Consider the following 21583-nt stretch of genomic DNA (forward strand, 5'->3'; position numbering starts at 1 on the left):
TGGCCGCGCCCCTCGGCCGCTTCCCGACGGGCTCGCTGTTCTCGGGTCTCTTCCGTGCGGTGTCCCGGGGTGCTTGCAGAGCGCCTGAGGTGGTGCCGAGTTCCTAGTGCGGGTGGAGTTCAGGTTTTGCCTTTCCTGCCATGTTCTGGCCTTTCTTTAGAGTGGCTCTGACAGATCTGGGTTTGTTGTTCAAAGGTGGTGGCCTCGTCCGTGCAAATGCGCCTGATCTGTTGTGAGCATCACGCTCACGTGTTGTAATATCAATTTAGTATTGTACAGAATCACTTCTTTCTGCTGCCCCATATAACGTTGTCAGTGTGCACCCTGGGGAGAGACAGATTAAACCTGTCTTAGATTTGCAAGGCAGAAGTGGTATTTACTTGGCCTTGACCAACTGAGCTTGACAAGAGCCTGTCCGATGTACGCAGATGTCACTGATTGATGTAGATAGCAGCAACAGTGCTTTGAGATGTATTTTCCTATTGTGAGAGATGGGGGTAAGAAAGAACTTTCTGAACTTGTGAAAACACAGTATCAACAACGCCCTTATCCATAAGCTTTCTTATACTCAAGTAACTGATTGGCTTTTCTTATTCCATGTTTCAGATTATAGGGAGATTATGAAAAATGCATATATTTGAAATTTCTTTAATTTTTAATGTTTTCCATTGTTTTGAAAATTGTGAAGTAACACAATAATGCTTTTTTACTTCTTCTTCAGAAAAAGTCCCTGGAGTCCATCAACTCCAGGCTTCAGCTGGTTATGAAAAGTGGCAAATATGTGCTTGGGTACAAACAGACCCTGAAAATGATTCGTCAGGGCAAGGCCAAGTTGGTCATCCTTGCCAACAACTGTCCTGCTTTGAGGTAAGCAGATGTGTGAGAAAATAATTCTAAAATGGGCTCTTTGTACAAATGCATTTTGTGCTTTATGCTAATTTCTCCAATGACTTAAAACAGAGGACTTTGCTGGCATATTCTAGAGTGCTCTGAAATAAAAGTGACAGGTAATTTGCTGTGTAATGATTTCATGTCTAGAAGTGTCAAAATGCTTGCTGGTATTTTTCTAGCTTTCTAATTCAAAGAGTTTGGACTAGATAAAGTACTGGAAGCTTTTCACACTTGATAGCATTCACTAAGGGTGTAATGAGGCTGAATTCCCATGTTTTTCCAAAGTAGTGTATTGGAAAATAATTTTACAGCTAGGAAAACTGATAATTTATTTAAAATATTTGAAGCACATAAAATTTGCTATTGAAGTTAGTTATAAATGTGGGGTCCTGGCCAGTGAAACTGTTTTTTTGAGAATGTAATCTCTACAAATACCATGACATTTTCCTCATTGAATATCTGGGCCCTTTCTGTTGTCAAGGGATATTGACAGGCTCAAGAAAATGTAAATGTGAAACCCAGAAATTAGATACTTGAGAAATAGTAGGACTGTTACAGTAGGCAGCAATCCCAAATATTAGTGGGGATCCCAAAAGCGCTTAGGAAACATTGACTGCTAGACTCTCCTAATGGAAGTCAGAAGAGAGGGCAGTATAGATGGACTTTTTGTTTTAAATTAAAATACACAGTTCCTTTCTCAGCTAGCAACAGCTGTATCTGTTCAGCATCTGGCCACCACTGGGCATCAACATTAACTCTCTTAGTTTATGCACTTTGGCACAGCTCCTATGGCCTTTCAGAGGTCTGCAAGTGCTGAAACTTTTTACCGTGTAGAAATGAGCCTGTGTAGGAGCAGCCTGAAGGGTTTGTTGTTACAAACCTTCAGCAGACGTCTGAGTAAAGGTTCCTGAGCCACAACCCCAGGGTGATTTTGCCTCGCAAGGAACAGATGTGTTTCTCTGGGTGGGAAGGAGAAGCATCTTAAGGTTTAAGTGTGGTAGGGGTTAAAGTTGCTCTCTCTGTATTGCAGTCAATCAGAATTGTTTGTGGGTACTGCTAACACCCAATTTTTGGATTTCAGAAAATCAGAGATTGAGTACTACGCTATGCTTGCCAAGACTGGTGTCCATCATTATAGTGGGAACAACATTGAATTGGGCACAGCATGCGGAAAATACTACAGAGTGTGCACACTGGCCATCATCGACCCAGGTAATTCCCACCTACAGTGTAGGGACCAAATGAGGAGGTGTCTGTGGATCCTCCCTTCTCCTGTGAGTGGCAGCACTGAGCCAGGAACGAGTAGGAGTGATGACACATTTTACTGCCTTTTTCCATCATGTTTAACACTTAATTATAATTTCCTCTGACCAAGATCCTGTTCTTCTTTTGTGAGTCTTAGGTTCTTAGAACCTGGAAGGACTGCTGCTTCTCTTTTATTGCTGAGCCCTGTGAGCATTTTGTCCACTTGTCAGTCTGTAGGGAGGTTTCTGTGTCTGAGAAGTAACTGTATGGGACCTGTTTCTGAACCCCTAAGCTAGGACATGAGCTTGCACAACATGCTGTTTACAACAGCCCTGTTTTACTGTTCTTAATCTAAGAAAAAGGATTATGACTTGTCCTGTTTCCCAGAATATTCATCAAGGGATGAAAATTATATTAAACACTTCATTTTAAAACAGTAAGTTTGTATGTAGTTACTGTGGTTTGGTAGCAGTCTTTGTCCCAGAGAGTTGCTCAGATTCCTTATATAGAATGCTAAGTAGGTGACTTCCCATCCTCTTTCCAGAATGTTTTAAGAGAAGAATCAATCCCATGTTCTGTTGACCAGAATGCATACAGATGGGTTTAATGATTTCTGTAATAACTTAAACCAAATAATAGCTGTTCCCTAAGTCACAATGATTTGAATTTCCTAGTTCTTCAGAAAACTTTATTTAGCTTGCTTGTATTCAACTAGTAGCTGTAAACTTAGTTTTCAAAATGTCACTTTAAGGTTTGGTTTTGGGTGGGGTGAGAGGTGCAAGTAAATCCTAATGCTCTGTATCTAACAATGCGAATATTCTCGCTGTCCTGATATTTCTGTGATCAGGGGAGGCTAGACATTCGCTATAGTAAAACTATGCATTGTGTCCTCCAGGACTAGATTGTTGTTCTAGTACTGGCTTGGTAAATGCTGGTGACAGGTGCATAATTACTGGAAAATACTCTATTTGGATTAGAAAAACACAGTTACAAGTATTTTTTTATCAATCCATCAAAAGTACTTGCTTTTTTCCTAAGCAGGCTATCTGTTGCTTTTAAGTTGTTTTCTTTTTCTAGAATCACTGTGGTAGTTTTATGGGTGGGTTTTTTTCTTATTTTTATTCCTAAAATCATCTTTCTGTGGGACCTCTTTTAACTGTACATTTTTGTTTTACAGGTGACTCTGACATCATTAGAAGCATGCCAGAACAAACCAGTGAGAAGTAAATGCTGTAAAGGTGTTATTTCTACAATAAAACTGGTTACAGATCTCTTTTAAGAAAAATTTGTATTATACCTTTGTTGGTTTTAGGGAACAAACTTTATAAATTAAGATTCATTACCGCTGCTGTGCTTCCTGTTCTGTTAAGAAATAACCTTCACGTGGCAAAATTTGCCTTTCATTCTGTAGGAGTTGTGGATCTTGAGAGGTAAGTGAAGGAAGGCTTGATCATGGCAAGTACGGTGCCAAATCCCAACTGGCTAGGGCTTCCTTTGTGTTTGCTTTTGGAGTGCTAATGCAAACACAAGGCATAATGGGAGGGACAGTAGCAAATTTGGGATGTTGGTGGGGGTTCCTAAAGGGTTTACTTAAATTAAAGTAATTCACACTGTTTTTACCAAGTGAATCAAGTACTAATGTGCATTATTCCCTTTGTCTTTTCCTTCCAAGAGTACATATCTGTAAAAGGGCAAACAGGATATAGCTTCTAGATGTGTAGGTGTGTAACATACACTTTCAGTAAGATACCATTTAACTTCATAAAGCAGTTTTTAAATTAGTAGCCTTTTTTTTTTTTTTTTTTAGTTTTCTGAAGATGCTGAAGACAGATAAGCTGGTGTTCTCGAGTCACAATTGCTGAGAGCATCAGTATCTTAAGAGATTTGTGCCTGTTCTGTGTGAGACCATGACTGCAGGATGTTCCTTATTACTAGGGATTGTTAAATGAAGTGCCAGTGCTTTTCTGACATGTGGTGAAAGAAACACCTCATGAAAATCAGAAGGCACCTGTAACCTCACAATTCCAAAGTACGAGGTACCTGTCAAAGCTTGCTGTTGGGTATCCATGCACGCTCATCAGCTTATCTGAGATCACTTAATCACTTCAGTTCTGTTGCAACTACTTCTGTTATAAAATGGATGAAGCTGTGTGTTGCCATTTGGAGATAGTCAAGAGGCAAACTCCAGTGTGTGTCAAAGCAAAAGAGGAAGTGCTGGTCTCTTTACCTATTAAACCACAAATCCAGATGAGTTGCAGCCAGGGGGAGGGAGTGAGACTTAAAGACACTTCAGTTGGCGACAATAGAAGCAATTTGCTGGGTTTGGTTGTGTTTTAGTGTTTGACAAACAGGTGTGCAGCTAGGTGAATTGACCAAACAATGCTTTCAGAATTAATATATTACTTGCATTCAGGAAAGAGAATCTGAATACTGACCAAAGGACAGCAGGGAGAAGTTGGATAGTCTGGTCATGATAAGAAAAAGTTCTTGAAACCTCAGGTTGTGACGCCCTGATAATCCAGCAGACTTCCCACTTTAAACATTTACTTTCATCACAGTTTAAACACAGAATTTGTATTTTTACTTCCTCCTGATTTCAGTACTGATTTCAAACTCTTGTTTGAAGAATCCAAGTCAAGCCTAATGGCTGTGAATGCTGTCCCACTTGTTCTGTGTATTTATGTATACATAAAACTATATATATACACACAGACTGTGCTTAAAATACTAAGAGGGGAGGAGGGAAATACAGAAAAGAAAGCCAAATAAATTCATTCCCTAAAATTACTTCAAAACATGGAGGTTTCACTTCAAAAAATAACAGCATTTTATTATTTTGCATAGCTTATTTCAGTTGTTCTGCTTAATTAGAACTTTTGCTAGTTACTAAATTGTTTATATAAAATTTTCAACGTTTCTTATTTGCTCAATGCAAGACAGAACACATGGTGTATAGATGCAAGGATCCAAAATATTCTTTTCAACTTCAGACACAAAGATTTGTTATTTTACTTTGAACCAGTTTACGAAAATAGCTCTGACAGGTCTGTATGTATAAATATACAGTGTAGCATACACTTAAAATTCTGATCAGTATTTTAGCCTGTTTTCCAAGTCTTCCATTCTCTTCGTCATTTCTTCCAGTAGATAAAAGTTAAGGAAAGAGAGCTACTGATAGGATGCACTAATAGAAAAAGTCAGCTGCCTGATTGCTATGGTCCATGAGCATTTTCTTGTTTCTCCTCTGACTCCCAGTAGTTTCTTATATGATATTCCCCTGTATTTTGTTATGATTTGATGAGCTGAGTTGAGAAAGCTGTGTGAAGCCCCATTCCTTAACAGGCATATCTTAACATGGAGTTCAGACTGCAGCTTATTAAAAAGGCTGGTTCTGAAAATGGATTGCTTTTCTCTCTTTTACAGGGAAGATTAATATTTACCTAGTTAATGCTGTTTAAAAAATGTTTCACTTAATCACAGGGAAAACTGCATGTAACTAACAGTAGATAATAAAACTATGGGGCTCTGAGACCCCAGTAAGAAGTCTGTCTGCTCCTCATGATCTGCTTCTGCCCACATTTGTGATGGTGGTTTCCAGACAAATGTGGAATAGAATGCAACAAACTCCATGGCATCTAGGGCTGGTTCCATTTCCAGTAAGAAGCTGTAGCAAAGCAAAGTAGTGTACAGCATCCCTTTCCTGATCAGCACTCCCAGTTGGCAGGAATTCTGTCTGCTGCAGGAAGAGGTTGGACCAATAGCATTTACTTCAGCATCTCTCTCCGAGTGCCATGGAAGGGCTGCAGCCAGGGGAAGCTTAGAGGAAGAGGAGGCCTGTCATCAAGGGAAAACTGAAGGCACTGAGATCTACCTCAGAAGGATGAATTTGCTGCCTCCCATTCCTTGCTTGTTTGACTAGGGTCTTGATTTCAACATCTTAAGGTCTTACATAAGGGAAGATAGAGAACTGGGCATATAAATTGGGATCTTGGCATGTTGCTGTTAGGAATTTTTTGGGGCAGACAGGCAAACTGGCCTCTTGAGTTTGGCCAGAACAGCCACATGTACTATGTTCCCCCACTGACAGCAGGAGAATCTCTTGCTAGTAAGAGTGGGTATCCTGCTTCTGTGGGTGTCCAGTCTGCCTGGACATGGGGTTTGGTAATTTCTCATCTGTCTGCTGCAGCAAGGATTACTCTGTGCATAGGAGCACCATGTGAACTGCATTCTCTTCAACAACTGTATTTCTCAAGTGTTCACAGAGGCAAAGTTCAAGCAGTGAAACTGCACTCAACCACTGATAGAAGTTAATGTGGTTGGACACAAAACAGTTTGGACTGGTCCCTCTAAATTTGTATTGTGTAACTGGAGCTACTTTTGTAGCCAGTTCTTGGTCCCCCACCTCAGATATCTGGATGAGGGGTCTGCAGTTATCAAGAACTAATGTATCATCTCCCACTTGAGCTGCTCTTGAAATAAGGCAGAGAAATGATGTTTCTAATAAAGAGGAAACTGGATGGTTCATACTCTGTTCAAAGCAGTGCCTGCACAGCGCTCTGAGAAAGTGCTTAGCACTGTTCCTATCAGAATTCCTAGTCTCTGGCTCAGTGTTGACAGGTTTTCATCACCTTGAGTCCTTGGAGTAGAAATCACAGGGTTGCCTGGTCAAATGGTAAAGCAAAAAACCACATGTTGATAAGCTGCTAAGCTTAGCAACTAAATTCTTTGATTCTGAGTAAGCCCAGAGTTCCTCATAGCCCAACTGCAGGAGATTACAGTAAAGTGCTTCTCCTGAAGGGGCAAGAATTGGTCTCCTTTCTTGTTGCCATGCAGGTTGGAACTCTGTCATGCAACACTTAAGGGTGTGGGAAATTACCTAGAATTTTTTCTCTGAAGTCGTCTGGAGAAGTCCTGTCAGAGAAGTATGTATGTTGACGAGAATTTGAAACGCCTAGCAATAACCTTACATGACAGCTTTCTCCTCCTTTATGAAATCTGCTTTGCATGGAGTAATTTAATCAAGTTAGAACATAATTCTTTAAAGTGTCTACCAAAGGATTCACTTGGGAAGGTGAGAGAGGCTGGCTGCTGCAGGGAAGGTCTGAACTGGTAGGCAATGTATCTGCATCAGGTTACCAGCCACCAGGGCTCTGCTTGCCTTACTCTGGACAGACTGTTCACAGGTACCTTGGTCTGAAGCTGTGCTTGTCTAGGAAGCACACAGCTACGAGCTGTTGACATCACTGCACTCTTCTGTACAGATAATGAGGGCTTACTGCTCTCGTACAGTTACAGAACTCGGGTAGAAGATGGGATGTCGTACTATTTATTTGATCAGAAGCAGCTTTCATGAAGAAAACAGGAATTTGCTGCATAAATACTGCATGATGAGTTGTATTGCCAGTTTGCTGCTGTTGTTTCCTGAGATGTGGTGGATGTTACAGGTAGTGTAAAGGCTGCTGTACTAACATCTCCCTTGAAAAAAACAGACTAACTGGGGGGCAGAAGCTACTGATTTGCACTTTGTTAAGTTTTATCTGCATTTCTTTTAATGCAAAATCAACCAAACCTGAGTACTCTTGATTTTCTCTTCATCTGGAGTATGGTTATAAATGATTCACTGCATCTGGTGCCTTACCAAGTAGTTCAGAAGGGAAACATCTTCTGTACTCTGACACCTGTAGCCAGTAAATGCTATTTCAGTACCATCTGAAGAAGTAACCCAAAGCAAAGTGTGTTAGTCTTGAATTTGACCAGCCCTTTCTTTGCTGTCCCTGAATGTGTTTTACTGTTAGGGGTTATTAAAATTCAAGATCCTTATTAATATTTTGCTCCCTTCTATGAAGCAGAAGCAGATTAAAAGTCTTAAAGGCCTTGCTTCTTGGAAACTATCTATTATGCAGTTTAGATTTTCATTACAATGAACTCATTTTAGCTATGGACACAGTTTAGACGATGCAAAAAAATTTAGTTTGTTTTAACCTGTCTTTCTTATCTTACATGTAAAAAGCCAGTTACTCAGAAAGGATATATCGCTGGGTGAGTTTTCTTACTTCACTGGTTGCATAGTTCTGGAATGTCACAAGGTTTTCACATTTGCACTGGTCGTTATCTTTTGAAGCTTTTGCTGAAAAACAGAAACACTTAGGCATAGGCTAAATGCTGAACAAATTGAATAGAATGGGGAGGAAATGACAAGGAATTATAAATGCTGAGCAGGTTTAATACAGCTTCCTGTTCTCAAAACAGGTCGACATCCAAAGGGTGAGGCAGATTCTGTCAGTACTGGAAAACAGTACACAATGTGTAGTCCCATATATTCAAAGAACAGTCTGGATTATTCTAAACAAAGGTAACACGATTACCTGTTGTTGAGTGAATGTGACTGTCTTCAAAAAGATACTTGTGGTGTACTGCAAGATGTGGACAGTCAATGACATCTGTGATGGCTATTGTGGTTGATTCAGGTCCTGCAGGAAACCCCCCAAAAGTCTAAAAATCAAACCCACTAAATTATAATTTTATTTTGTTTTCTACTCACATGCAGAATTCTCCTTAATTAGTAAATAATCTCACTAATTGCAGTGAGGATTATTCAAGGAAAGGACTAGGGATACAAAGATGTGAAGGAACCAAGCTGTTAGGCTGTATTTACTGTATGCGTGATTTAAGTTGTGGGTTGCAGAACTGAAAGGGAATTGTGAAGGTTTCTGTGAGAAACAGAAGTGATTGAAAGCTAAACATGCTTAAAGTGTCAAGCACAGTGTTGAACTACAAGGTTTCCCATGAAGCATTTCATTTGGATGGTGTAAGAAGCATGCAGCCATGCTTTTGTTACAGTCAATCTCTGTTCTTTGTGCTGCAGAAAGGAGGGTGACTGGGAGGGGTGAGGAGACAGGAACGTGGGATGAACCACTTTGGCTGAATCATGAGGGTTCTCTACAGAAGGCAGCATGAAGAGGCAACTTAGCAGTGACTGGGGAGACAGCAGGACAGGACACTTGAGTTAAAACAGCCAACCTGAAGGCTGTGGACCAGTCTTACGAAGCCTCCCAGATGATGCATCCTGCTGGTGAGGTGACTCTTTCAAGGCTGGTAGATAGAAATCGCCAAAGGAAATGATATCACAAAAGGAGCAATAAAAATATTCACATTCTGTAGAAATGGAGATGTTTCTTGCCAGTAACTTGGTGTTTGTCTCTCATAACACGTGGAGAATGCCTCATACCTGTGCAATTTAGAAGAGGTCCGGTGTTGATGGAAACGCCAGGACTTGCCCTTCAACTCAGACTATCAGAGGAACTCTTCCAAAACCAGAAGTGATTATTTAATAATAGTGAAGCAATCTGAAATGACAGCAATCTACTTTGTGTCCTATAGTGAAAATTCTTTCATGTTTCATTATAATCCATCATCCTTTGGGATGAACTGAATAAGAATAAGAACTGCTTGGAGAAAGAAAAAGTTTCTTCAGTTTTCTTCTTTATGATCAGAAACCTTGATCAGGGAGTTGGGAGTTTCTAGATGAGAAGTGTGCAGTAGAGTCTATTTGATACACTACAGTTTTAAGCAAAAATATACATTTCTAATTCATGAAGCACCGCCTTTAAAAGGTAAGGATTTATTTCAGAGTCCAGCCCCCGATCTTTTTAGTCAAGAGATTGAGAAGAAACAACCAACTGTTTGATTTGAGGTAGAACATCAGTCGTTGTGTGCCCTGCCCCTTTCTTGCCGCCAGAGGGCAGTGTGGGGGCAGCTTCGGTTCCTTAGGAATGGGTCTTTTACTAGGAAATGAACACCTTCGACTGACTGGAGCCCTTCATGGCCCAGATAAGCTGAAGAGGAGGTATTTAACAACTGCACGACTTGACCGATGGTGCAGGGTGGATGGAGCATCTAGGACACGCTCCCTGCTCTGGAACCCAGAGCTCTTTCCCTGAAAGTGAATGCATGCGGGGAGAAAGTGACAGTGCAAACTCTCCTGATATTGCATGAATATGCAGCAGGGAGATGGAAGATGCTTCTGTGACATCCAGGTTTGCTATAACTATTAGGATGGCTGCTGGTTTACTCAGTTTTGATAGATGCACAATAATATACAGCTGTGCTAAGTTGCACTGGGAAGGAGATGAGGCTCTCTTGAGTGGAGGTTGGAATTAGTGAGCATGAATATCAGGGAAAAACAGATGAGTGGTTGAATAAGACCAGAGATCAGGCAGCAGAACTACAATCTTTATCTGTATATAGATATAGATATATATATCTCAGTCTGCATGGGAACCAGCTGCTGGAAGGAACTCAGATTTTGGACGAGAGTTCAGGGCAGAGAGGTGTGGGATGAGATCACAAGGGAATGAAACAAACTAGAAGTGGAGTCTAGCTGAAGGATGATCAGGTGGGAACATGGATGGTGAAGATTTCTGTTGTAGGAGAGATGAAACAGGTAAGATGAATCTTGAGTGTTTGACCCTGGGTAATGACTTGCTCTAGAAGTTGTTCAGGAGCTGCAAGCTAATGAGGGGGTTGTTTAGGAAGGGCAGAGGAACTGACCTGAAATGTTTGAGCTTTGGACACGTGGCAGATATGGACAGAAAGTTAGGGACAGAAAAAAACAGAGATGCACTGGTAGAGGTGTGGCAGGAGGTCTCCAGTATAGGGTGGGAATTGGGCATTTCAGAAACTGCTCTTCAGGCTTCAGAAGCTGGTGTTGGGGCTCTAAGATTTGTAATCTCATTGCCTCTGTGCAGCTGAATAAACACACAAGTGGTGACAGAGACTGATCACCCTGAATCCCTTGGTGTAGTCAGTGCAATGAATAAATTTGTTCGGGAACAAGGCTGAAGTTGGATGTTCGTTTTTAGTGTTCTGTTTCATAACAAAACACAAGTAATTTGTTAGAAGGAGCCTGTGAGAAAGTGTCATCAAAAGCAGTGTCTGAATATTTGCTGAACTGATAACAATCTGCAATTTGGAAGGAAAACAGAATGTTAACCAGCTGGCTGCTGAGTACTGTCATCTGATCAGGGCTGGGGTCTTGTGACAAAAATAGTATATGACCATGTAATTAAAAGCTCCCATAATGCACATGCTCAGAACAGGGGTGAAGCTGCAATCATATTGAGTGCATATTATGTATGACATTGCCAGAGCCTCGTTAGTGCTTCCAGTCAGATGAGAAATTAACATTAACCAAGGCAATGAATGGGAGCCTTCCGACTGAATTCCTCTTAATAAGAGGCAAGAGAGAAAAAACCCCTCCTTTTTTTGCTTTTACTACTAGTCATCAAGAATAATTAATAGTAATCAACAGCTATTCTACAAGGCAGATGCTTTCTTGCAGAATGAAAGAAAAAGGCCTTACCCCCAAAAAAACATTTGGAAGGCTCCTGCTTTAGTTGGAAACATGCATTACATCCACAGCTGGGACTAAGGATGAGAGGCTTTGTCAGTGGAGTCCATGAGGTTCACAGGATCTCCCACTGTCCTCACAGGCTGGAGCGTCAGAAGACCTCAGCTAAGGATGAAGGCTGGAGTAAATATAAAGGTTACTGCTATTGCAAAGGAAGAGAAAAATTGGGCTGTAGACAACAGAAGGTATAAAAAAAAAAAAACAACTTTCAGATTGTGTAACAGGTTTGGAGGCAGAATTTCCAGTGGAGTGAGTTGATGAGTAATAGGCAGTCCTGGAGTGTCCAGAAAAACAAGGCTTTGTCAGTCCTCAGTTGACAGGTGTGAGGCATTCACTGCCTGTTGTTGAGAGAGGGGGAGGACAGTGCTGCCCAGTTACCAGCGGTGTAGACAAGAAACTGCCACAGAGGGGCAGGATTTACTTATTTTTTCATGTTGTAAATAATGTAGTTAAAAGGAAAAAAAAAAGGTGATTTCTAACCACTGTTGTGGGTACCTGAAGGATGCATTTCCATCGCTGAGCTCTGGGGTTTGCTAATCAGCGAGAATTATTATACTGGGGTTTGCTAATGAGTGAGAATTATTGTTCTGGCTGCCGGATAGTTTTGGCTTTGGCATCTCCAAGAGCTTTTAAGATGACATGCTGTCATCAGAAGATTATCTGCCTGATAAGGTTAATTGAACTGACTTGGTTTTATGTTATCATAGTATTAATTATTTCAGAAAGATGAAACTAGGACTTCTTAGGACTGAAAGACAAAGAGTATGCAAGAAGAAGCTAAGAAACATCCTCAAAGTCTTTTACAGATTCTTCTTTGAGATCTGTATAAAGAAATGTCCTGCAGCTAATTTTATATAGTAATGTTAAAGAAGAAAAAAGAGCAAAACCTGTTTGCATTTAATTCCGAGAAAAACAACCAGATAAAAGCTAGTGAAAATTAAATAATCTTGCACAATTCTAGTCCCATGACTAACATCATTCCATGTGTTGTTTCTGAATTTTGCTTCAGGTACCAGTTTGAATGTACAAAAACTACTGAGTCTTGGGAATGTGTGAGTGGCAGAGATATGCTGTTCTCTCTCTGGCTGAATAGCTTTTATCCCATCTCAAATTCCCCCTTCCCCTTGCAAAACTTCATCTGGGAATGTTTATATACAAGCTGTTTGCTCCAGAGTGAAGAAGGGTGCTTTCTGAAAAAAACCTTCCACATTTGTGTAGCAAAACTCAGAGCTTATGCATAACTGAAATCCACTCTTTGTAGGTGTGAATATATGTTCAATGAACTATTTTTCATTTCCTATAACTACACACAACAGCTCTTGATGATTTATTTTGCTGTGGTTTAGGTTTTTGCTGTTGGTCTTGGGAATTTTTTTTTATTCTCATTAAGGTATTACAAATCCCTGCTTATTTTCCCACATTCCTAATGAAATAGATCACGTTTATTTGGTGGAGTGGGGTTCACTGCGTGGCTAACTTAACTGTAGAAACAGAAAAGAGAAGGAGCAATTGATTCTTCTAGGCATAGAATTGTACGTCTTATGCAACCTTTATGAAAATAAAGGGAAGATAATCACTAATACATTTACCCACTGATGGATTAATGGTATATATTCTTCACATATTAAAGGGCAGAAAAATCCAAAAAGCAAAACACCTGTAAACATTCAGTTCTCGTCTATCTCAAGGGATATGGAATTTTGTTACCTGCACAGATTTGAGCTCTTAGCTCTTCACTTATGTCCTCCAGAGCTGTGAAATCCTCAGCATAGAAGAGATGTTTATATGATGGCTCAGAAGCAATTTCCAGCAGTTCTTCCTCAATTGCTTTTCCTATTCCAATGGCATAGATGATTATACCTAGATTCAAAAGAAATTGCACATATTTATTATTCAGCAGTTCTAATTCTAAGCACTTGTTAATCCATGAAAGGAAAATATGAGAGAAAGGGAGACCACAAGAAATGCATATTCTGTGTAACTTCAAAATAAGTGAAGAGGCTTAATATGCTTTAATTACTCGTTGTTTGCTGTAATTACACTATAACACAGTTTTTGTGTTAAAGAGATGACACTTGCCTGGCCACTACTGATAGTAAATGGTCCCAGAAGGAGTATTACAATCCAAGAGAATCGCACAGCTCAGCCTCACAATTGCACTGCAAGTCCCTGGTTTGTGTGTGTCTGTAGGGTCTATGCAATGCAGCAAATTACTGGGCTGATGGGAACACCTGCCACATATTAGCAGATGGGGCAGAATCTTGAAAGATGGCAGTAATTTTTCAGAAAAATGCTTAAGTGTTTCATTGAAATCCTCAGAGCACATTGAGACTCAATTCTTGCTCTCTAAGGGGCACTAACAGGCTGGAAGGCCCACTCAAGAGGGTAAGAATAGGAAAACAAACAATTTGTGGGGCTAGGAAAGAAAGAGCCTTACAACAGGGATGCTCAGGACAAGTATTTCCACAGCAGAGGTGCTAGGGAGAAGGTAAGTGAGGATGTGTAGTTTTCTTAACCCTGGAAGCCAGAAGAAGGAAGTGGTTCAGAGCCCTCTCACCAGATAGACTTTAAACAAGCAATAACTACAAAGCAGAAATCTTCAATAACTTCTTTTTCAGCAGTTATTTTTTTATGCTCATGAGCATATGATCTGATATAACATTTCTCTTTACATCAGTTCTGGCTTAGAAAGTGTCCACTACTAGTACTGATTTTGTGATTCATAATACAGCTATGAGGTTCACAGGTCTTTTATACAATTCAAGAGAAGAAGATGCCTTCTCTGGTTGGTTTCAGATAAAACTTGGGATGAGGAGGTTTGATATCTTTATTTAACATAGGGTAATAGCTGCTGCACACTCACTCAGTCACAACTTTTAACCTTTTTGCTGAAGAATCATGGGCCTGATAATATTACAAAATACACATTTAACAAGTTTTTAACTTTTAACATAAATATCTCCTTACTTTTCTTCATGAATCTGCCTACCATTGCACTTTAGCCAGGAAAGGAAAATGTTCAACAGAAGCTGATTCAATGTAATGAATGCACCAGTCAATGCTGAAGTTTGTTGCTATTTAAAGACTTGGGGATATCAGTGATAAAGTCAAGGTCCATTTCATATTGAGCTTTACTCTATCAGCTATGCTGCAATTACACAGGGGATGAGTTTGGCTTGTAGCATTGCAGAGCCAGTGTAAGCAGTCCAGAGCTGAGGTTTCATTCAGCAAATAAGAAAGCTGGCTTGTACTTCGTTCCTACTTCTGTAAATCCTCCATGCAATTTCAAACATCCCACTAGTAAGCCTTTAAATGTTTTTGGGGTTTTTAAAGTTATTTTAAAACCCACTTTATCTTTCGTTGTAATGACACTCTTGTTAGCACATGCCCTTCTCATATCCTTGCATGTTTTTCCCATTTCTCCTTACAGAGAGGTATTGGTCCTAAATAATGCTCTACTAATCATGTAACAAATTCTGATTGATAGGTCATATCAATAAAATGAGCACAGAAAAAAAGATGTGCAGAATCTTTTAAAGTCTGGCTATTTTCTCTGTGTTGTGGCCCATCAGCCATGGTTCTTAAAGCAGTTTCTAATAAAATTTTAAAAAAAAATTTTGCGAAGAAGAAGGGGATAGTTTATTTTCTTGACAAGTTTTGAAAATTTTCAGTTGACTCGGCTAAACAGATGAAAAGTTTCTGATTTGTGGTACAGGTGTCCTAGAGGATGGATTTCTGCCCAAACATATTAGAAATTAAAAATCACCAGTTTTCAGTCACATTTCAGCATATAGGCATGTAGAAACAGTAGGATAGACAGCACTACAGCTATATTCTTTCAAAAAGAGTCATCTTCCTTCCAGAACACCATTAGCACTATAAAACTGGTTAAAAGTAAAGAATATGCCCTGTAAACAAAAATATAGCCAATTATTACCCTAATATTTCTCACAAGAATAGATTTCTGTATTTTGAAGAGACAGCTTAGGGTTTCTTTTCTTGTTTTCCTAGAATTTTTGATGAAGTTCCCAGGTCTCTGTATCAAATGTCTACCCTTAGTGGATACGTTCAGGGCACTCAGGGCATGCCAGGTGGGTGGCACCACTACCTCTGGTGAGACATTCCCTATGGGTCCTGCTCTAGGGATGATGCACATCCACAAGGGCAGCAAAGGCCCTTGTGAACACAGAGATCTGATGTGCAGGACAGTGGTCACTGTACTGGCCAGACTGCTGTGGCAAACACTCTCTCGATTAGCACACACCATAGCACATCCAAACTGTTACTACATCTTATTTCTAACAATTTTTGCCTTTTAGAATGAGACACCAAAAACATCTCCACTTACCACGTTGCTTTGCTCTGGTAGCCCACTCAGAGACCTCATCCTGGGCTCGTCCATCCGTAAACACAATGGAGATTCGAGGGACATTTGCTGAAAATGGTCTTGCTCCTTCTGTTTCTGTGAAGCTTCTCTCACACATTTGCCTCAGCGCCAGTCCTGTCATGGAACCTCGACCCATGTATTTCATTTGTGACACAGCTTTCTTCATGTCTTTGGCTGAGCTGAACTGCTTTAATGTAAACTCTGTACGAACCTCAGTGGAATACTGAAGCAAACCAACTCGAGCAGCTTTGGGTGAAATCTCAAGTGTATCCAAGATTCCTGAGACAAATTGTTTTACACTTTCAAAATTATCCTCTCCAAGACTTTTTGATCCATCAATCACAAACACCAGGTCAACTGGGCCTTCAGTGCATCCTGTGAAATGAGCAGCAGAGTGTTCAGATCAAGAAAAAACTCCACTAAGCTGGGAAAGGGATCCAGATACCCTGGAAAAAGCTCAGAGATCGTCTAAAGTACCCTGATCCTGGTTCATCCTACTGTGCCAGTGTGTCTGAAGATGTTGTGTACAGGCTGTATCAAAAGCTAAGAGTGTGCCTGTGACTGAGAATTTAACAAAAATATCATCACAGTGAATATTTACTGAGATTTTTCTGCTTTGCAGAATACTACAACTTTTAAAAATGCAGCAACAATCAGTAGATGTTAGGAATTACTCTTAAGTGGAGAGAACTGAAGAACATAGCTAGCATATAGACACAGTTGTCAGAATTTTCTTCCAGGGATAAGCCCATATACTAACTTTGCATTTGTCAAATTTGTCAGCACTGAGAGACACGGAAGAGAATCATTGAAGCTGCATTTGTGTTGCAGGAGTTATAAAACAGTTAAAAAACTAATTATTGAGAGAATCAGAATTGGCTAGATAAGGGGTTTTTTGCTTGTAACTGTCTACCAATTTTGTAATTAGAAGGCTTATGTATTGCTGCAATTAACCTTTTCCAGTTTACCCATTAGAGCTGGGAGTTTGTCAGAAGAATTTGTATTTCCCATACCTTTTGGCAAATGCACATGCAAAAATCAAAGCAGTTTCTAGGCACTGGGCATCAGTAATGAGGTTAGGGAATTTAGAGATTGGAGAATGCCTTCCTAGCTGCAGACTGCTTCTGCCAGGTGGGTTGTTTTGGTTTGGTTTTTTTTTTATTCTGGAAAGGAATTGCCTTCAGCAGGCAAATATTAGTGTGCTTTGTGCAAAGGCTAGCTGTAGAGATACTCAGCTCCTATTGGATCAATGTAGTTTCCAGAAGAATATGCCACCCTAAGGAATGTAAGATTTGCTTCTTAGTCTGGACCAAATAAACTTTGACCTCCACTCATCTCTGATCTTTGTACAGGAAGAATGCTGTAAGCACTACACGAAAGAGAACTGTGCAGCAGAAATTACTCTGCAGAAATTACTGGAGATGTTTTTTACCAAGCCACTATACGAATAAGGGATTTTCAGCTTTACAGCCTGGACTTTTCTTCTTACAAAATATCTATTTTAAAACTGTTCAAGAATTCCTTTCTGCAGTCCGCTGAGAAAAAGACACCTCACATGTACTAAGGTGACGAAAATGCAATGAATATACATATCACAACCACCTCAATACTACTGCGTAAGTCAAGAAAGGGCAGCAGTTCATGGTGCATGGTGTTTGTTAGGATTGAGAACAGTGAGAACTTGTTACCGTTCTTTTGGTAATCACAGTCTCCTCAACTAAGGCATCCATTTTTAGCAGAATAAATGTTTTTACTCAGTTCCAGTAGAATTTCTCCTCCAAGTATTAAGAGATTATGAGATAAATGCATGTCATGTTGAAAGATAAGCAAATAGAATTAATGATATTTTAAGATAAAAGATCCACAGTATATGAACCTGATTAAAATGCACATTCCTTGATAATAAGATTCCCCTTTGGCTTTCTCCTGATGTTTCAAAAGAATTATTATTTTACTCAACACTGTGCCAAAACAACTCTTCCAATTTGATAGATTTTTGTTTAGGAGGGCATCAAGTTAATGGTTTGAGACATTTTCTGCCACACACATATGCTCTTAGCTTTCAAATATTATATCATGTTTGAAATAAGAAGTTGCAGCAGTATTCGAAGCCAGTTGCATGGGGCTTGGAGACACCTGGTCTAGTAGAAGGTGTTCTTGCCCACAGCAGGGAGATGGAACTAGATGATCTTCAATAAGGTTCATTCCAACGTTAACCATTCTATGATTCTATAATTTTTTGGAAGTGAAGTAAATTAATTTTAGAAATCAAAGAAACAAATGTGTTCTAAATAAAATGTACTTACTTCTGCATGTTTTCTGATCCTCTTTTAGTACATATCCCTCCTGGCATTTGCAAATATAGGAATCATCATTATTAACACAAGCATATTCACAGCCGTGGTCAACTGATTTGCAGACATCTTTATCTAGGAAAAATTGAAGTATTTATCTGTATTCTATTTAACATTTTATAAATTCAAAGACTCCAAACATGATATCTGAAGAACAGATGACAAAGGAGTATGAGATCTTTGCTTATTTATGTAGCAGTGCCAGAGAAGAGTGGCTGACAGACATGATGAGTTACTTACATCGACATGTCTTCCCATCTCGTCGCAGAACAAAGCCCTCGTGGCACTGACAGCTGTATGAGTTGTTATTATTAATGCACATATGTTCACAGCCATGCTCAATGGATTTACACAGGTCTTTATCTGAGAATTGTTAAGAGAATTCCCTTATTAGACCATTTTTCAAATACAAAACTGTCATGAACAAGCCTTGAGTGAAATTAGTCTGTTACTTCTTTTAAGACTCAAAAACGTATTCCCCATGAAAGTTTCAGCTACTCCTGGATGTTTTCCTGTCTTGCCTCAATATAAATCCCTTGTGGCACTGATACATGTATGAATCGCCAGTTGGAACACAGACATGTTCACAACCATGGGTGACTGTTTTGCAGACATTTTAAACTTGGAATAATGAAAATTGTATTTAGCACAGTTAGCTAAGTAAATAACTTTCACTAAATATAAAAAATTTGGCAATAGTTCTTCATGAAGGAGCTCACTTACATGAAGCTGATTCTATAATAAAGACACAAATAACACACTACTGTTGTGTAGTGTGTTTCATTAACAGATGAGGAAGTACAAACCAAAGATTAAATAACTTACTCCTGCAAGTTTTTCCATCTTCTCTCAGTATGAAGTCTTCATGACACTTGCAGACATAGGAATCATCAGTATTAACACAAATATGTTCACAGCCATGGTCAACCAAGTTGCAAGCATCTTTATCTGAGAAGAGTGGACAGGGTTTGTGAGGTGAGGCTTGTTAGGGAGACATGGTATCATTTTAAGAAGCCCAAATAGTTGGAAGTCACAAACATACACGTGTACTTGCACCCACAACACTTGAAAGCCTCAAATAAAATCATACTTTTATAGCTCAGGTTACTCACATCTACATGTCTTTCCATCTTCCTTCAGTATGAATTTTTCACGACACTGGCAGATGTAGGAATCTCCAGTATTCACACAAACTTGTTCACAGCCATGGTCAACTGAGTTGCAAATGTCCTTGTCTGCAAACAGGAGAGTTGGCAGTCAGCACACATCAGCAGAGGCCTTCATTATTATATGTGTAATTCATCCAATCAAGTTCTTGTGCTACTTACTTCTGCAGGTTTTCCCATCTTCTCTCAGTAGGAACCCATCATGGCATTTGCAGGTATATGAATCACCAGAATTAACACAAACATGTTCACAGCCATGGTTGACTGATTTGCAAAAATCTTTATCTAAAAACAGATGACAGCTTTTGCTGGTTAGTGCACTTCTACACAAGCATGAGCTGCAGATAAGTATGTTGATAAATATCAGACTACTTACTTTTGCAAGTTTTTCCATCTTCTCTTAGCAGGAATCCCTCTTGGCACTTACAAACAAATGAATCACCGGCACTAGCACACACATGTTCACAGCCATGGCTGACTGATTTGCAAATATCCTTGCCTAGGAACAGTTAGATAATATTTATGTGGCTTGCTAGTTAAACTTTTTTTTATAAATGCAAAGACTGGGGGGTTAATCCTACAAGCAAAAAAAGATGGAAGCTTGTAACTGAAAGCAAATCTCTGGCTAGTTAAATGGTGGAGATCCTATCTTACATTGCATATGAATTCTTTATCATCTGACCAGAACTTCATGGTTTGGATGACCTCCAACTGAAAATAAACCATTTTAGGATTAATCTGACTAGATTAAGGAGGAGGAGGACTTTACATTAAGAGCACTAAGAGTGAAAGGAGGGAATAATTTAGTACAGTCATTTAGCACAAATTCATGCTGGTAAAAACAAAACTAAAAAAAACACCACAGGACATGATTTAACCATTGTCTTAAAATCCTTATATCAGTGCCAAGAGTCTACATAAACAAAACCTGAAAGACTAGGAAGTACTTATTTAAGACGATAAAGAAAATCTAACTGGATTGCTGAAAATTTATGCGAGGACTTTGTATGACTGCAATGTTAAACCAGTTGGTTAAAACCTCTTCAAAAAGGACAGATGGAGAGAAAGTGCAGAAGAAAGTGGAGCAATCTATCAGCATTCCCTTTTTCTTCTTTATGCAGCACAAAAGAAAATATCAGTTCCTAAGGGAGAACTACCTCTACACAAAAAGTGGAAGAGTCCTGACAGCCAAGTTCAACTTGACTCTTGAGGCTTATATTTTTACAAGAACTTCAATCTGAGCCAAATTTCATGGGGATCTCCTGCTACCAAAACAAAAATTCCAAAAACTACTACATAAGACAATCTTTTAACTCAAAAATAATTATATTTAAGATGTGGCAATCTAAACTAGATCCCGTCATAGTGGATAAAAGAGAAATTATAATGTAAATAAAAATTAGCATCTGCTTATACACAGCTGTGTACAACTTGGACATACTTGTTTATAAACAGAATCAAATACCCACCTTCTATTACTTCAGAAGGATGAATTTTGCATAGCTGAAAGCAAATATGAGCCAAATTTAGAAATTGAGGTTGAAAACAGCTGTAAGATTTGAAAAATGACTGAAAGAAAGAAACATTCACAGTATTTACTGAATGTGAAAATATTAGGAATTTGAAAACACTGAAATAATAAGAAAAAGGACAAGGGAGTACATAGCCAACTAAATAAAGGGTAGTATGAATACATTATTTAAATACTTTTAGGAACAAAAAGCATTCAAACAATGTATTATTAATTAATAGACAGAAAGGTAGAGTTGCCAATCTCAATGCAGAAATATAAAAAATTCTAGTGTATTCAGATCTGACGATACGAAATAGGTTACTGATGATTCTGTTGGAGTGAAGAGTTTCACACTGTGTGAAGTAGGTCACACAGCACCTACTGAACACACACACACACACACACACACACACATACACACACACATATTCTTGAATCGGTAACTCCAGATAACTTGCAGCAGAGAGTTGTAAAAGAGGTTTCTGAAGGATGTCTTGGATGCTTAGTGTTAATTTTCAGTAACTCCTAGAACTCTGAGGAAGCCCCAAAACACTGAGCTATCTCCATTCCCAGTGTATGCACACACACTGAAAATAGTACTATGGTTCCAGTGTTTCA

General features: G+C 39.3%; 2 protein-coding genes across 3 annotated transcripts in view; one reads left to right on the forward strand and one right to left on the reverse strand.

Annotated features, from left to right (window-relative positions):
• The first annotated feature begins 721 nt into the window (after positions 1 to 721).
• Positions 722 to 3483, forward strand: RPL30 (ribosomal protein L30). Its single transcript, XM_017730373.1, has 3 exons — positions 722 to 867; positions 1973 to 2103; positions 3314 to 3483. The coding sequence occupies exons 1-3, from the start codon at positions 764 to 766 to the stop codon at positions 3361 to 3363; spliced, it is 285 nt and encodes a 94-aa protein (XP_017585862.1). The 5' UTR covers positions 722 to 763; the 3' UTR covers positions 3364 to 3483.
• Positions 3484 to 4939: 1456 nt separating this feature from the next.
• MATN2 (matrilin 2) overlaps positions 4940 to 21583 on the reverse strand; it is a 61331-nt gene continuing 44687 nt past the window's right edge. Inside the window, exons 14-25 of one of the 2 annotated variants that reach the window (XM_017730371.1) lie at positions 19829 to 19951; positions 19615 to 19737; positions 19399 to 19521; positions 19112 to 19234; positions 18527 to 18649; positions 18239 to 18361; positions 15894 to 16307; positions 13253 to 13405; positions 9157 to 9228; positions 8502 to 8606; positions 8168 to 8263; positions 4940 to 5279 (exon numbers count right to left, since the gene is read on the reverse strand). In XM_017730371.1, coding sequence (XP_017585860.1) covers positions 5227 to 5279; positions 8168 to 8263; positions 8502 to 8606; positions 9157 to 9228; positions 13253 to 13405; positions 15894 to 16307; positions 18239 to 18361; positions 18527 to 18649; positions 19112 to 19234; positions 19399 to 19521; positions 19615 to 19737; positions 19829 to 19951 — 1631 coding nt within the window. In that variant the 3' untranslated portion in view covers positions 4940 to 5226. The remainder of the gene's footprint in view (positions 5280 to 8167; positions 8264 to 8501; positions 8607 to 9156; positions 9229 to 13252; positions 13406 to 15893; positions 16308 to 18238; positions 18362 to 18526; positions 18650 to 19111; positions 19235 to 19398; positions 19522 to 19614; positions 19738 to 19828; positions 19952 to 21583) is intronic. The other variant, XM_017730372.1, reaches the window with a different exon arrangement.

The sequence above is a fragment of the Corvus brachyrhynchos genome, unplaced genomic scaffold, assembly GCF_000691975.1.
Source record: "Corvus brachyrhynchos isolate BGI_N302 unplaced genomic scaffold, ASM69197v1 scaffold302, whole genome shotgun sequence".
NCBI lineage: Eukaryota > Metazoa > Chordata > Aves > Passeriformes > Corvidae > Corvus > Corvus brachyrhynchos.

Coding starts and splice junctions, on each gene's coding strand:
- RPL30 (XM_017730373.1), top strand. CDS start 764: ATGAAAAGTGGCAAATATGTGCTTGGGTACAAACAGACCCTGAAAATG. Junction 868..1,972: donor AACAACTGTCCTGCTTTGAG/GTAAGCAGATGT, acceptor TTTGGATTTCAG/AAAATCAGAGATTGAGTACT. Junction 2,104..3,313: donor ACTGGCCATCATCGACCCAG/GTAATTCCCACC, acceptor TTTGTTTTACAG/GTGACTCTGACATCATTAGA.